Source organism: Phascolarctos cinereus, unplaced genomic scaffold (genome assembly GCF_003287225.1).
Source record: "Phascolarctos cinereus isolate Bilbo 61053 unplaced genomic scaffold, phaCin_HiC Scaffold_5;HRSCAF=322, whole genome shotgun sequence".
Lineage (NCBI taxonomy): Eukaryota > Metazoa > Chordata > Mammalia > Diprotodontia > Phascolarctidae > Phascolarctos > Phascolarctos cinereus.
Window position 1 is genome coordinate 275,802,843 of NW_027555958.1, and position 14,160 is coordinate 275,817,002.

Sequence of the window (14,160 nt, forward strand, 5' to 3'; positions counted from 1 at the left end):
CCTTTGCCAGGTTTAGGGAGGAGTGTTTGCTCAAAGAGAACCATGTTAGTCTCCAAAGAGATGGAATTTAAAAGAAGGTCAAGTTCTATCCTAATTGTCTGGAACCATTTCCTCCTCTCAGGTTTCTAGGTTCTTCAGCATAAGTTCATGCCAAGATTTCAGAACCTCGCACTTTCATTTACAAATCACTTTCTGCTTATAAGATAGACATAAGTCATAACTTAACTGCCCAAACAAAATTTAAAAAGCAAACAGTCTGAAAGGTAGTCTACAAAAACTGACTCTAGAATAGCCTGGGATTCAGTTTAAAATGTTCCACAACACTGAATTTCAAGGCTTAATTTTAGACCTGGGGGACTTTTAAGGTCATCCTTTGCTTATAAAGACATATATTATAATAAACAGGGCATAAAGCCACAGACAATAGAGTTCATTTGCTTCTTTAAAAACATTTCCTTTCATTCTCTTCTATGCATTTAAAAAAATGTTTCAATGGCCTCCTCTCTTTTTTTTTTGTAAAATTATACATACATTTATCAGACACCTACTATGTGTCCTTGCCAAGGCAAACCCCTTTACATGCAGAAGTAATCCTATTCCATCCTATCTCCTTCACTGCTTCTTTTTTTTTTTTTTTACAGAAATGGATGTTGTATTTTGTAAAAAAACAAAAAAAACTAAAAACAACTTTTCTTGTGTCTTGACATAATCCTACAATTTTTGTTGTTCTTATTAACAATATAGTCAAATTTCTCTACTTTCCTTCCTCTTTCTCCTACCCTTCTAGTCCAATTTAGACTGTAACCATCATTTGTGATCTCAACACCCTCCAGAGGACCATTATGGAGCTGAGAGGATAAGCAGAGATACAGAGATTGAAGAGTTATAAATAAAACCATTGTGGACTCTGGGTTTCTTACCTCTATTCTTCAGGATATACACAGAAACCTTATTACAAGAGTTATTTCACGTGCAACCTTATTGGCTGTCCATGGCAGCTAGCTAGCTCAAGCTTCTGAGGCAGCTCTGTCAGAGCTCAGGCAGTCCATCAGCACACACATGAAAAGAAACAGCTGGCACTCCTTTAAATTAGGGTAGCAGATGACAGCCCAAGCAAAGACTTCCTACATTATATACATGTGCTAACTGCCTCCTGTGCCCATCACACATCTCCTCAGCCACAGATGTATAAGCACTATTTCTATCATCATGCACTATACAAATGTTGTTCATCAACTAGCTTTGCACAGGTGAATGGACCAGAGAGATCTAAAACAAACTGGGCCTTAGGGTGTAAGCCTACTCTGAGTTAAGCAAGTATATCTTGTTCTCTCATGTTTTTTTATTTTTACTTTTCATCAAACTTCTCTCTGTAGTCAAGGAATGGGTGTAAGTGAGCCACAGCACTGCTCCCTGTGTGACTGAAATATTTGTCTTGTGAACAGAACATTTTCTGATGTTTACATTGTGGATAGATTGCTGGCCTTGTAGAAAGGAAAATGTAGGTTGAACTCAGCTCTCTGACATATGCTGCCTACTGACCACAGGCAAGTCACACAGCCTCTCAGTACAACAACTCTCTAAAATTCTAAGTTACAGGGGAATTGCTGATCTGCATTAGCAGAGAGAGATTCCACACTGGGAGTTTCCAAAGCAGATGAAATCCAAGGTCTAGACCAATAATAACAATAACAATAATAATAACAATAATAAAAAATGTATTTCTGTTGGTTCTTTGAAGACTCTGATCTGTTTGATAAAACTATAAGTTAATGAAATCCAAATGAGAATCAGTAAAGTCCAGTCTGACACCAAAATGGAGTCATTGATATGACTTGAACTGGGTAACAGACTGAATAAATATTTGTTGAATTAAATTTAGCTAAATTCAGTGTATCTCAGCAAGATTTCAGATCTAGTACCTATTTAATTAGATTCAAAGTCTTGTTGGGGAGATGGGGGGAGGGGCGGGTAATGTATGTGGCCTGTGGACACTAGGCTTCCTTTTATTCCATGGGATGGATCTGATATGACCTAGACTTAGATCACTGGGAAGAAGCAATACATGTTTCTATCTCTATTCAGGCCTTTATTTTTAACATCTCATATCTGGAGACATATCTTCCCTGTCAGTAGAATGGGGATATGGGGTGAATAAGAGCAGCTTAAAAACACTACCACAAAGAAAAATTATCACAGAAAAGAACAGGAAGAATACTGAGAAAATAAAGACGAAAAAGTTATTTCAGGGCTGACTATAGACAGGAACTAGAAAAGGCAGCGAACAGCCTTTTATGTTATTTGACATAGCCTATTCTGTGGCAGTATTTACAAAAGCATGTCCTACTTACTTTAGGTGCACAGTTTCATGTACTTCACATCCTAGGAACCTGCCTTGGTTTGCTTGTCTGTCTATTTTTTGGCCAACTAGCATGTGAACTATTATACTAGGTGGATGCATTGGTGTCTGCTAGCACTGTGGATTGTTCTGTGATATGAGAGCTCAAGGGCAAACACAAAGCTGCCTTCGCTAACTTCAGGTTGCCTGACTGGCTCCCAGTTCAAGCTAGTGTATATATGGCTTTGATTTTCTGGGATGGAATGGCAACACTCTAAACTACTGAGCAGGGCCTTTTGGACACTGAGTGGTGGCTCTGGCCCCTCTGACCCCCTATCTCAGAAGATCAGCATTCTCGGGAGACGGTGTCCACAGCACTCTGTTGTTTCATTACCAATACAAGCAGAAACACATGACAAGTGTTAAAAAGGGAGAAGTTAGTTTGCTGATTTATTCACCCACGGTTCTGAAAATGTGCTCACCGAAGATTTTGAAGACCAATGAAGCCAGTGCATTTTGGTACAGAATTTCTGGGGAACAAGAATGGACACAATAGAATATTTGGAGAAGGATGTCTATCAACCATAAAGATTAAGAATTGAACTGGACTGGCATAATCACCACTTACAAAAATCTCCCTGTGGATAGAGTAATGGATTTGAAGTCAAGAAGACCTGGATCCTAGTCCTGCTGTGGATATTTACTAGCTGTGAGACTATGGTCAATGCACTTTGACTCTCATAGCCTCTATTTCCTCACCTATAAAACTGGAATAATAATACCTAGAATACCTACCTCATAGAGTTGTTACGGGGCTCAAGTGAGATAATGTGTGTGAAGTGCCCCAAACTTTAAAAACACTAAGTGAAAGTCATCCGTTATTAAAAATTCTATAGGACAAATGCTTGGAAGTGGGTTTTTCTTTTTTCTTTTTTCCTATTTATTTATTTATTAATTTAGTTAGTTAGTTAGTTTTATTAGGTTTCCATATGTTTTAAAACAACCACCACAATATCATAACAATCCTCTTCTCTCACTTTGCCAACATGGAGCACTGACAAACTATCCCAGTAAATGGAAAGTCTATCCTGGAGAACATTTTTATTCATAAGCTTTCCTGTGAATATAAGGCTTAAGGTTACATGATATGAAAGCTCAGTTTACAAGGGTCTGAAAATCACATGTACATTTGGGGGCGACAGACTCAGGCTTCTTGCCTGCTACAATAGATTGTGAGCTTCTTGAGGGTAAGGATGGTTTTTATCTTTCTTCGTTTTCCCAGTGCTTGGCATAGTGTTCAGTGCAAAGTACATACTTAAAAAATGCTTATTGACTAGTCAAACCTGGTAATATGAAGTAAAAGCACAGGCTCTTTATACTTTACACTTCTTACTTCTTTGCACTTTAACAGGTTTGGGGAATATTAGGTCCCCTTTCCTAGATGAACTTATAGCAACAGCTATCATGAGAAAGAGTGGCACTTTTTATTGAAGATTTACAATGAACTGGAGTTGGCAATTCATGGGCATTTATGTGACTGCTCCCTATTTGGGAACTCTGGTGCATGCAAGAATAGGATTAGAGACTGAACCTGTGATTTTACTGTTCTAGGGAACTTGTAGATGAGGATATTCTCTTTAACAGTGTAGATGCCTTGGCAACTTGTCTGAGGGAGCTGCCTGGAACTCTGAAAGGTTAAGTAACTTGCCCAGTGTCATGTAATCAGTATAGACCAGAGATATGCCTTGAATCCAGGTCTTTCTGGCCAGCTCTCCACCACAGCACAAATAATACATCTTCATATTGATTATTAAAAAAAATCATTTCCCTAATATCATAGACAAATATAAAAATTTATAAGGAATTGGCTTCAATGGATTGGAAAACTACTTGAATATGATAATGTACCATGGCATCACACCAAGATTCAAGTCCTAGCTCCAACAGCTGCTAACTATGAGACTGTGGATAAGTTGCTTAATCTCTTCAAGCCTGAATTTCCTCACCTGTAAAAAATGGGGATGACATACTTGTAGTACTTATTCCACAATGCCGTTGTAAAGAAAATACTTTTAAAACTGCTCTATCATTATTATTCTCTGAAAATGGAGATTCTAATACTTGCACTAGGTGCTTCAGAGCTATTGTGAAGAAAAGTGTTTTGTGAATTGCAAAGTAGTATGTAAATACAAATTTTTATCATTGTTATCCAAGCATAAAATGACCGCTAAATTGATTCCTGGCTCAATTTGACACATTAGACTTTTAGGACATCTAGTCAGTGTTGTCAGTATAAATCCTGTCCAACTTCCAGAATTCATGCCACTACTACCATTACCACTACTTATACTACTTATACTACTACTACTACCACCACCACCACCACCACCATCACCACCACCATCATCATCACTAGCATTTATGTCATGCTTTAAAGTTTGCAAAGTGCTTTACAAATATCTCATTTTATCTTCACAACAACCTCAGGAGGCAGATATTATTATTATCTCAATTTTACAAATGAGAAAACTGAGGCAAATGGAGGCTAATTGGTTTGTCCAGGGTCACATAGCTAGTAAGTGTCGGAGGCAGAATTTGAACTCAGGTCTATGTGAGTCCTTGTCCAGTATCTAATCCACTATGCATCATCAACCTGCCTACATCACTGTTACCATTTATAACTGAAAGGCCAAAAAAACCTAAGTGTTGGTAGCCTCCAGGGCTGGACCTTCTTCTCCTCTTTTCTGTCCTGTCCTTCCTCCTTCTTCTCCTCCTTCTCCTCTTGCTTCTCCTTCTTCGCCTTCTCCTCCTCCTCCGCCTCCTTCTTCTTCTAGTAGTTCACTTCCCTCAATTATTTCTGTTCTACAAACTGAAGATTTAAAATTCTTGGTCTATTTTATCAGTCAAAAACTTGCTATAAATTCTCCTCTTCAAAATTAGGTACTTCATAAGAATTTAAACTATATTTAATGGTCTAAATTGGGATTTAAAAGAGTACATTGTTAACTCAGATAATTTCAACTTCTTCAAACTACAGGAAAGCCAATAAGAAATACATTAAGTGTTTCAAGTGGAATGGGAAATCCAATTCAGGAAAAAAAAAGTCAAACAATTCTTCAACCTACCTTCACACTGGAATAAGAACCAAAATTGGTTTTTAATGTATTCTTTATGATTCCACCTGATAAAATAACTTTTGTAAATTTCCAAGAAAGTCTGTTCACTGAAGTGAGCTGGCTTGAAGCACCTTTGAAGTCTGTTAACTATAGAATGTTTTTTGGCGTAATTTTTTCATATTACCTTATCTTTTAAAAAATAATTATAGTGAATGCTTCTAGAGACCCTTTGGTCTCCTAGGAGTAGTAAACATGAATAGGTTCATCATAATTACTGCTTTTTTACAATTACAAAATTATTCCCCGTCTTGGCAAATGATCTCACACAATATAAATATAAAATACCACACTCCATTTTTTTCTTTGTGACCCCATGGAATACCAAACATCCCCCTCAGATTATAGTCTATGTTTTAAAAAAATTTTAATTAGCTTACTACTGTAATAGCCTGACTTATAAAAGCTTAACTGACTGAAAACCTGAAATGAATTCTATTTCTAAGACTGTAATGTATTCTTTAGAATGTAATTTCAAAAAAGAATAAATGAATGCTTATATCTTCAATTTCTGAAAATGAATAGTCTATTGACATTCTGAGAGCTCTAGAAATGAGTTTTTTTAAGTCATTTCCTATCCACAGAGGACAAGGCATATTTGCAGTAAGGAAAATTTTGATTCCTGGAATAATCTTCATTTTGTCCTCTTCAGGGTCCAGGCTTTTTTTTTTTTAATTTTCTCAAGTGAATTTTAGGTACTGATGTATTTGTTAAGTTTTGAATATTGATGTAGACATATCTACTCAAATCAGGTTCTAATCCACTGGAATCTAGTGGTAGAATTAGGGGTCAGAAGAATTCTGTCATTGGATTAGTCATTTTTACTCTTTGAATCCCAAATCCTACATCTGTGAAATGAAGCTGTTGGACTAGATAGTTTACAGAGTAGGTAGTCCAGATAGTCTAGAGCTAAAAAAAAAAATCTGTGATTTGATCAGTCTATGTATTTATTTTAAAACAAGGGTATAAGAATATAACTTCAACCTTCTGTCCCCCAGAAACTATAATTACTGTTAATGTATCTTTAAGAGGCAATGTAATCTTGGATTATGAAAGGCTTAACTCTCATTCTACAAGAAGAATGAGGCAGGTGTATGGTGCTTCATAGAGACAGCTAGGAGGCACGGTAAATAGAGCAATGGGCCTGGAATTAGGAAGGCCTGAGTTCAAATCCTGCCTCAGACACTTACTTGCTGTATGACCCTGTGCAAGTCACTTAACCTCTGTTTACCTCAAATTTCCTATATGGTAAAAAGGGGATAATAACAGCACTTATCTAGCATGGTTGTTGTAAGGATCAAATGGTATATGTGAAGTGTTTAGTACAGTGCCTGGTACAAAGTCGGCACTTAATAAATGCTTATTCCCTTCCCTTCTTCTTGTTTCCCTTCAGAAATTACCTAAGTTTAACTATCATTCTGGAGAGATTTAACTGTGGTGATTGAAGAAAGGGTAGAAAGAAAAAAAGGACTTAGAGAACTAACTTAATTCTTATCTTGTGAAGAAACGTGAATTCTTGAGAAAAGAGTTGAATTGATATCCTGTGAAATGTGAAAAGAGAGACCGTATTTCTGGAACTGAAAAAGCAGCAGTTATAGTGATGGTTACAATCAATTTTGTCTGTGAACTTTCTCAAAGGTAATACGGTGTTAATAATTATGTCTTTGTTTTACTGTTTATTTTGCTGTTAATAAATAGTAAGGCTAGTTAATTTTGACATTTTTACCTAAGTCTAAGAAATAGGGGGGTTGAAGAGATGAGAAAATGTTTATGAGAAAAAAATGTTTCTCTAGCTAACAAAACAATTATTTAATAACCTGGGTTGGGGATTCAGGGCTAATTGTTTCAGTAATGAGAAAGACGCTGCAGTCTTGGTCATTAATATAGAAATATCAGAACATAATCTCTGAGGGCTTGTGAGCTCAGGTTGAGCTGGTAGCTGGTAGAGAGGTAATCATTCCTACTTAGGATATGAATGAGGGTTGACCCTAACATAAGAGCTTGTAAGAGATTTCCGAATTTGTTTTCTTCTCTGTGGGTATTTTCTTTCATTATCAGTCCACTGAAACTCACAGAATGAAAATGCTTTAGTGGTCTTGAGGTCATCAATCTGCATCCACAGGGTAGATTCTTTGTCTTATTTCTGAGTTCTGTATAATAATAGTTTGCATTTATACAATAATTAAGGTTAGAAAAGTACTTTTCTTACAACAGCTTATGATCCCCATTTTATAAATACAGAAACCAAGTTTCAGAGAGGTAAGCTGATTTATCCCAGGTCAAAGAGCTAGTAAGAGCTTGAATTTAGGTATTTTAACATGAAGAACATTATATCATGCTGTCACTGTAAATATACCGACTACTTTTGCCAAAATTTGAACTCATTCAATTTTTGGAATAAAGTTTCTTGAAACTCTGAAATCAAGATCTTTTCAGATTGTAATAGTTCACACATTAAAATTTCTGACATTTAAATTGTGATTTAAGGTTGTAAATTTTTTCCCATATATTTTCTCATTTAAGCCAACAAACAGTCCCATGAGGTATTTTTTACAGGTATTATTACTCTCATTTTGCAGATGAGAAAACAGTATCATGGACATTAAAGGACTTGGCCATGGTCAAATAGCTAGTAAGTACATACTGAAGATGCGATTCAAACCTAGGTCTTCCTGACTCCAAATCCAACACTCCATGCATTATGGAGGCATCTATTAATGAAATATGACATATTATATATTAGTCTTATCAGACGCTATAAATACTCAGACTAAAAAATATTAGAGAACAGCATAGCACAGGAGAAAGAGCTCACCAAGTCCAAAGACTTAGGTTTGAATATTGTCTCTGTCACTTCTTACCTATGTAACTTTGGGCCAATTACTTAACCTCCTTCACTTGCAAGAAAAGGAGATTGAGCTAGATAAGCCCCTATGGTCTCTCTGAGCTCTAAATTTGTGATCTGAGGACAATCATCTCCAGTTGTTTATTCTTTAAGAGTAATCTCTGCCAAAGTTTCACAACCAGTGTTCGGAAATAGCATGTTCCTTTCACATTCAAACCTCAAAGTTATTTTTGCCCAGGCAATCAAATCATTTTGAACATGAATGAATAAATGAAATACTTATGCTTTTGAAATTTATTTTACATACATCTTGGTGTAAAGAACAAGCAGTCTATTTTGAACTTGGAGACTGACTTTTGTGTCTGGTTGAATTATTCTGAATTTTGACAAGTTGAGATGATATTTGTTTGCTTATTCCTTCAGTTCCCTCTTCTACCCCCTAACTTAGAGGGAAAAGAAGTAAATTAGCTAAGTGGTATGGATGGGCTATCATAAACATGCCATGTAATCAGGAGGGCACAAACGAAGGCACTGTTCTCCTTCAGGCCATGAGGAAGATGAATGGAGATAACGGACTATGCTAATTCTAAGGAACTTTAATTAAGCTAGAAAGCTGATATGTCCCTCAGGCTGGACCTGGATAAATTTCTTATATATGTAAGTACCATATTCTGGCACAGTATTTTTGAATTTAGACATGACTTTCTCCTTGTAAATAAACCCTAGAAAATACATTCTTATGTGTGAAGACAGGGGTAGGGTGGAAAGAAGATAGTGCTAGAAAGGGCACTAAGCTAATGTAGCGAGGGAGCAGAACAGGTGTAATTAGAGTTCAGGTGTAACAGATGTCTGAAATTAAGGAACTTAGGAACTTAGAAAGGTCCAGGAGGCTCAGAGGCTCACAAATTGTGGTTAAATGATCAGGAAACATCTAAAAGATAAAAGCTCTGGGAATGAAGGCAAATAAACTCCTGTATTCATTTTTATAAGAAAGACTAAAAATTCCCAGGTAAGCTGACTGTGGGTTGGTGAGACTTCCTGGAGTCAGGAAGATCTAAGTTCAAATCCAGCCTCAGACACTTAATACCTATGTGACCCTGGGCAAGTCACTTAACCCTGTTTGCCTCAGTTTTCTCATCTGTAAAATGAGCTGGAGAAGGAAATGGCAAACCACAGTATCTTTGCCAAGAAAACCCCCCAAAAGGGTTTGTGAAGAGTTGGACATGACTGAAATGACTTAACAACAACAAAGACCCAGGGTTAGATCCTGTTTTCAGAGTATTTCAGTCTTATATAGCAATCATGTGGTCCTAGTCCTTCAATTATTTTCTTTTAAATTTTAAATGTATTTCTTTATCATTTCAAACCTCACACGAAATTTCAAACAGCACAATCCTTTTTTTTTTTTAACTATTTGAGTGGTAATAGTGAAAATACATTTCCATCTTCTAAATATCTAAGATTTTGTTTGTTGGTATGGGTATTCTCTCTCTTGCCTCAGAACCAAATATTTACAGGCCTAAATAGTAGTTTCATGAGTTTTTATTGCCCCAAACAGTTCATCATCTAGTGGCTGGTACTCAGATATCCCTGAAAGCCTTTGCACTATGGTAGGAACCGCCAGACCCATTAGAGATTTTGGAAACTCAGTGTCACCTTTGTACCACAATGAAGCATCACAGTAGGGCTTTTTTTCCTTAATGAAGGATGACCTAGAGCTTAAATTTTTAAAAAAAATTAAATAATTTTCAGGATTAAATGGTTTAATGAATAATAATAACAACAATAGCTAGCATTTCCATAGTGCTTTAAGGTTTGCAAAATACTTTACAAATATTATAGTCATCCTCACAACAACCCTGAGAGGTAGATGCTATTATCATGCCCATTTCATAGATGAGAAAAACTGAGGCAAATAGAGGACAAATCAATTTATCCAGGGTCACAGGGCTAGTAAATGTCTCAGGCTGGATTCAAACTCAGGCCTTTCTGATTCCAGATCAAGAATTTTATCCATTAAGCCATGTTAAGTTACTTTCCTGGCATGAGGTGTGTAGAGTGGAGGTGGAGGGGGGAGGCGCTGTCTTTGAAAGCAGGCCATCAAGGGTAAATCATGCTGAAATAACAGCATTTCATAATTTCTCCTGCATTTAATTTTAGTGTTAAAATTACTAACAAAAGAATGGGAAATTATATGAACAGAATTTATGTGCATCTTAAAATGGAAGTCAGTGAGAAAATAAGACAATTTTGTAGAAACTCATTTCGCAAAGTCAAGAATATCTACATTTTATATCAACTTCAAAAACAGTTTCAATATTTATTCTCCTATTACTTCATTAAAGAAGCTACTAGTTTTCAACTGGATGACCTTGCATTTTCTTTTTCAAAAGAGTAAGGCAAATATATAAAGTAACGAAGAAAAACAAATTGAAATTATGCCTAAACTAGTCAGGGCAGATTTCACACACTCTGCTTTTGCTCAGTCCAGGTATCAGGGCTTTATACTTTGGAGACCTGAGATCACAAGAAAAATCCCTGAAGTCAGTGTTCTGGATTGTCCAGGTTACTGGCATCAAAGAAAAAGAGAAAAGGAAGATGAATAGGGGCTGATTTTAACATTCTGGTTCAGGAAGAAATCAGCTAACTAGATTAACATTGGTTTTTGTTCAGTCTGTGTTAAAAGCAGCCTGAAAAAATACAAATTAGACTTTGTCATCAGTTTTTTTCTTGTAGTAGGTGAAGCATAAGCATACATTTGAGGATGAAGTTCCTACCTTACCTCTGACAAAAAGGTTTGACATCTCAGTCAACTGGGTGAGAAACTGTGTGGAGTGAGGAGTGGTTAATAACAGTAGCTGCTTTGTGAAAACGGATTGTATTAACAATGGCCTGTGGAATACAGAGACCCATTTCTCAGAGTCATAGATTTTAAGAGTTGGAAGTTTTCTCAGCAACCATCTAGTCTAGCCTATATCAGAAAGTATTCTCCATTTTATGAGCAGCTAGGTAGACACAATGCTTGTCCAGGATTCAGGATCTTCCTGAGTTCAAGTGTGACCTCAAACATTCCCCAACTGTGTGACCCTTGGTTAAGTCACTTAACCCTGTTTGCCTCAGTTTCCTCATCTGTAAAATAATCTGGAGAAGGGAATGGCAAACCACTCCAGTATCTTTGCCAAGAAAACCCCAAATGTGGTCACAGAGTAGGAAATGACTGAACAGCAACATTCTCTATTTTGAGGGGATGCCTTCCTGCTGTAAGCGTTCAGAGACAACACCAAAGTACCAGCTGTTCTACTATAGATACTGATGATGGAGAGAGATGATCAGATGCCTTACTATTATTTGAAAAGGATTATTTGGGGAAAATAAAAATGTTGTCAAACAAAAGAAACTCAAAACCCAATTATAAGCTGAAGTCAATGGTCAGAAAACTAGTAGTAACGGAATAACTACCACACACAAAATACCTAAATTAAGATGTTAAGATGTTAAGTCTGGAAGCAACAGCTGAAGTAACTTATGTCCAGAAATGAATGAGAAAGTATGATATGAGGAAATTATGATATGGTTATGATAAACTTGGGGGTTTATTAGGGGTGTGGGAATCAGAGAAAACGCTACTAGTCAGAACTTGTTTTTATGATCATACTATACGTATTTAAAATGGTTCAGAAATATCACTCCTGCCTAGGAGTGAGCAAGCTAAGGGAAGAAATCTCATGTTAGATATGAGATTATGGGGGTTAAATCAATCCTTGCTCAACTAAAGTCATTCTACGTAAAGAACATTGGGCCATAAACCAATATTTGGGGCCAGATCAGTTTTTCCATCCTGAAGGAGTAGCAATTTTGATTACATGAAACCAAACAATAACATTGAGTGAGTCTTCAGTAGGAAACAGGACAGAGAAAAAGCTGGTCATTGTCTTTGTTCTGGGGCTGCCAAGTCATCTTTTTCTTCTGTCAGGGAAATGTGACTTCACACTGGCGTTCTCAAAGAAACAGTTTTCTTTCTTTACTTACCACTTTAGGTTTGAACGGTGGTTGGATTTCTCTGTTCTCCAGTTTGTCCCAGTCAATTCTTCTGAAAAATGCATGTTCTCTGATGTCCCTTTCTCCCTCAGACCCACAACCCAGGCGTTTTGCAGGGTGCTTTGTCATTAGCTAGAAAAAAAAAGAATAGTAAAGAGAAAAGTGGCATTCCAGTGGATAAACTTTCTTTTCTTTATTCCATTCTCTACTTCCCCCAATCAACTAAATAAATGAACTTGTACTATAGTGTTCTTCCTATCACAATTTTTATGATGATAATATAGGATAAGGACTACTGAGTAGTTCTGAGAAATTTCATGAAAGATTTAAAAGGTAATCTGCCTGTAGTACCAATTGTATCAAATTTCCTTTTATTTTTAACTTCTTTTCATCTTCCTTCCATCTTCTGGCACTCATTGAGATCTTGCTCCCTGATACCATAACCTTGGCCATCCCATCCAAGACTGGTTGTACCAACATTTTACTAGATCTTGTTTTTTAAAAGCACTATATTGCTCTAAGCAATCTGTATATAAAGTTCGTGGTGTGGGTATGTGTGTGCTTGTTTACATGTGTATATTGCTTATTTATGAGCTGGATCAAAATCTCCAGAATGGTATGATCATATGTAAAAAAAATTACAGAGATAACTCTGTTAATCTGTTTCCACTGTGAGGCTTTGATGTAATAACTGACTAGAAATTTTGAGGGCAGGGGTTATTACTAATTCAATTCAATTGATCATATTTACTGAGTGTCTATTATGTGCAGGACACTATGTCAGGTTTCATTGGGGTTAAGAAGCTGAATAACATCTAGTCCCTGCTGTTAAGGAGATTAAGAGTTTGGCAGCTGTTGCCTCTGTATCTCTCTGTATTGCTTATACAGCCTGGCACCTAAAGGTACCCTGCACGTGGTATTGCATAAATGAATGAATATACCTGGAGGTTTCCCAGAAAGTACCTGTTCCATCCCATTAACTATGATTTGTATTTCTCATTCATCTGTGGATTTATATGATGAAGCTTATATGAGGAAATATTGCTGAAATCAAACCAATCAATGAACCAAACTAACCAAGTAACAACAGTGGGTTGATTTCATAGGATTCTAATCAAGGGCGTGCTGGAACCAATTTTAACAGGCTTGTAAGCGTGACTGTCAAATTTTCAGTGTGAGCATTTACACTTTGGAAATAGGCAATTACAAATTAATATTGCAGATTAAACTTAAAAAACATCTGTGCATTTTTTTTTTACACAGAGGGCCCAGCTATATTGCTCTATAAAAATTGCTTGAGTTCAAGAGTGTAAAAGAAGCTTCAGGGAATGAAGTCATCACCAGATTGGAGACTTGGTCACTAGAGGCTAATAATAATAATAACTGGCAATTACACAGCACTTTGAGGTTTGCACTCCTGGTTCTAATCCAGGGCAGTGATAGAAAAGGGGTATGGATCCATCAGCTCACAAGTGTTGGGTTCAGTTGAAATAATTCAATTTAGTCAACTCTTTTGGGTCATGATCATAATAATCATAATAATGACTGCTATGTAAATAAGATCTACTTACTCCTTTGCAGATGGAAACAGCTTCTTTGGACAATGATTTTGGATAGGAAACATTGTGTTCCATTATGGATTGGAAGAGTTCATCCTCATCTTCACCATCAAATGGGGGCTATTCAACAAAAATCAGCAAAGATGTGAAAGGATTTAGAATGATTAATTCATTAACACTGCTAAAAAATGGCTCTTTTGGCAGGGA

The 14,160-nt window shown here is 36.5% G+C and overlaps 1 protein-coding gene across 1 annotated transcript in view; it reads right to left on the reverse strand.

Annotated features, from left to right (window-relative positions):
• Positions 1-14,160, reverse strand: part of PRKCA (protein kinase C alpha) — a 502,485-nt gene that overhangs the window by 7,904 nt on the left and 480,421 nt on the right. The window contains exons 15-16 of the mRNA XM_021000935.2: positions 13,966-14,073; positions 12,386-12,526 (exon numbers count right to left, since the gene is read on the reverse strand). Of these exons, the coding sequence (XP_020856594.1) occupies positions 12,386-12,526; positions 13,966-14,073 (249 nt within the window). The remainder of the gene's footprint in view (positions 1-12,385; positions 12,527-13,965; positions 14,074-14,160) is intronic.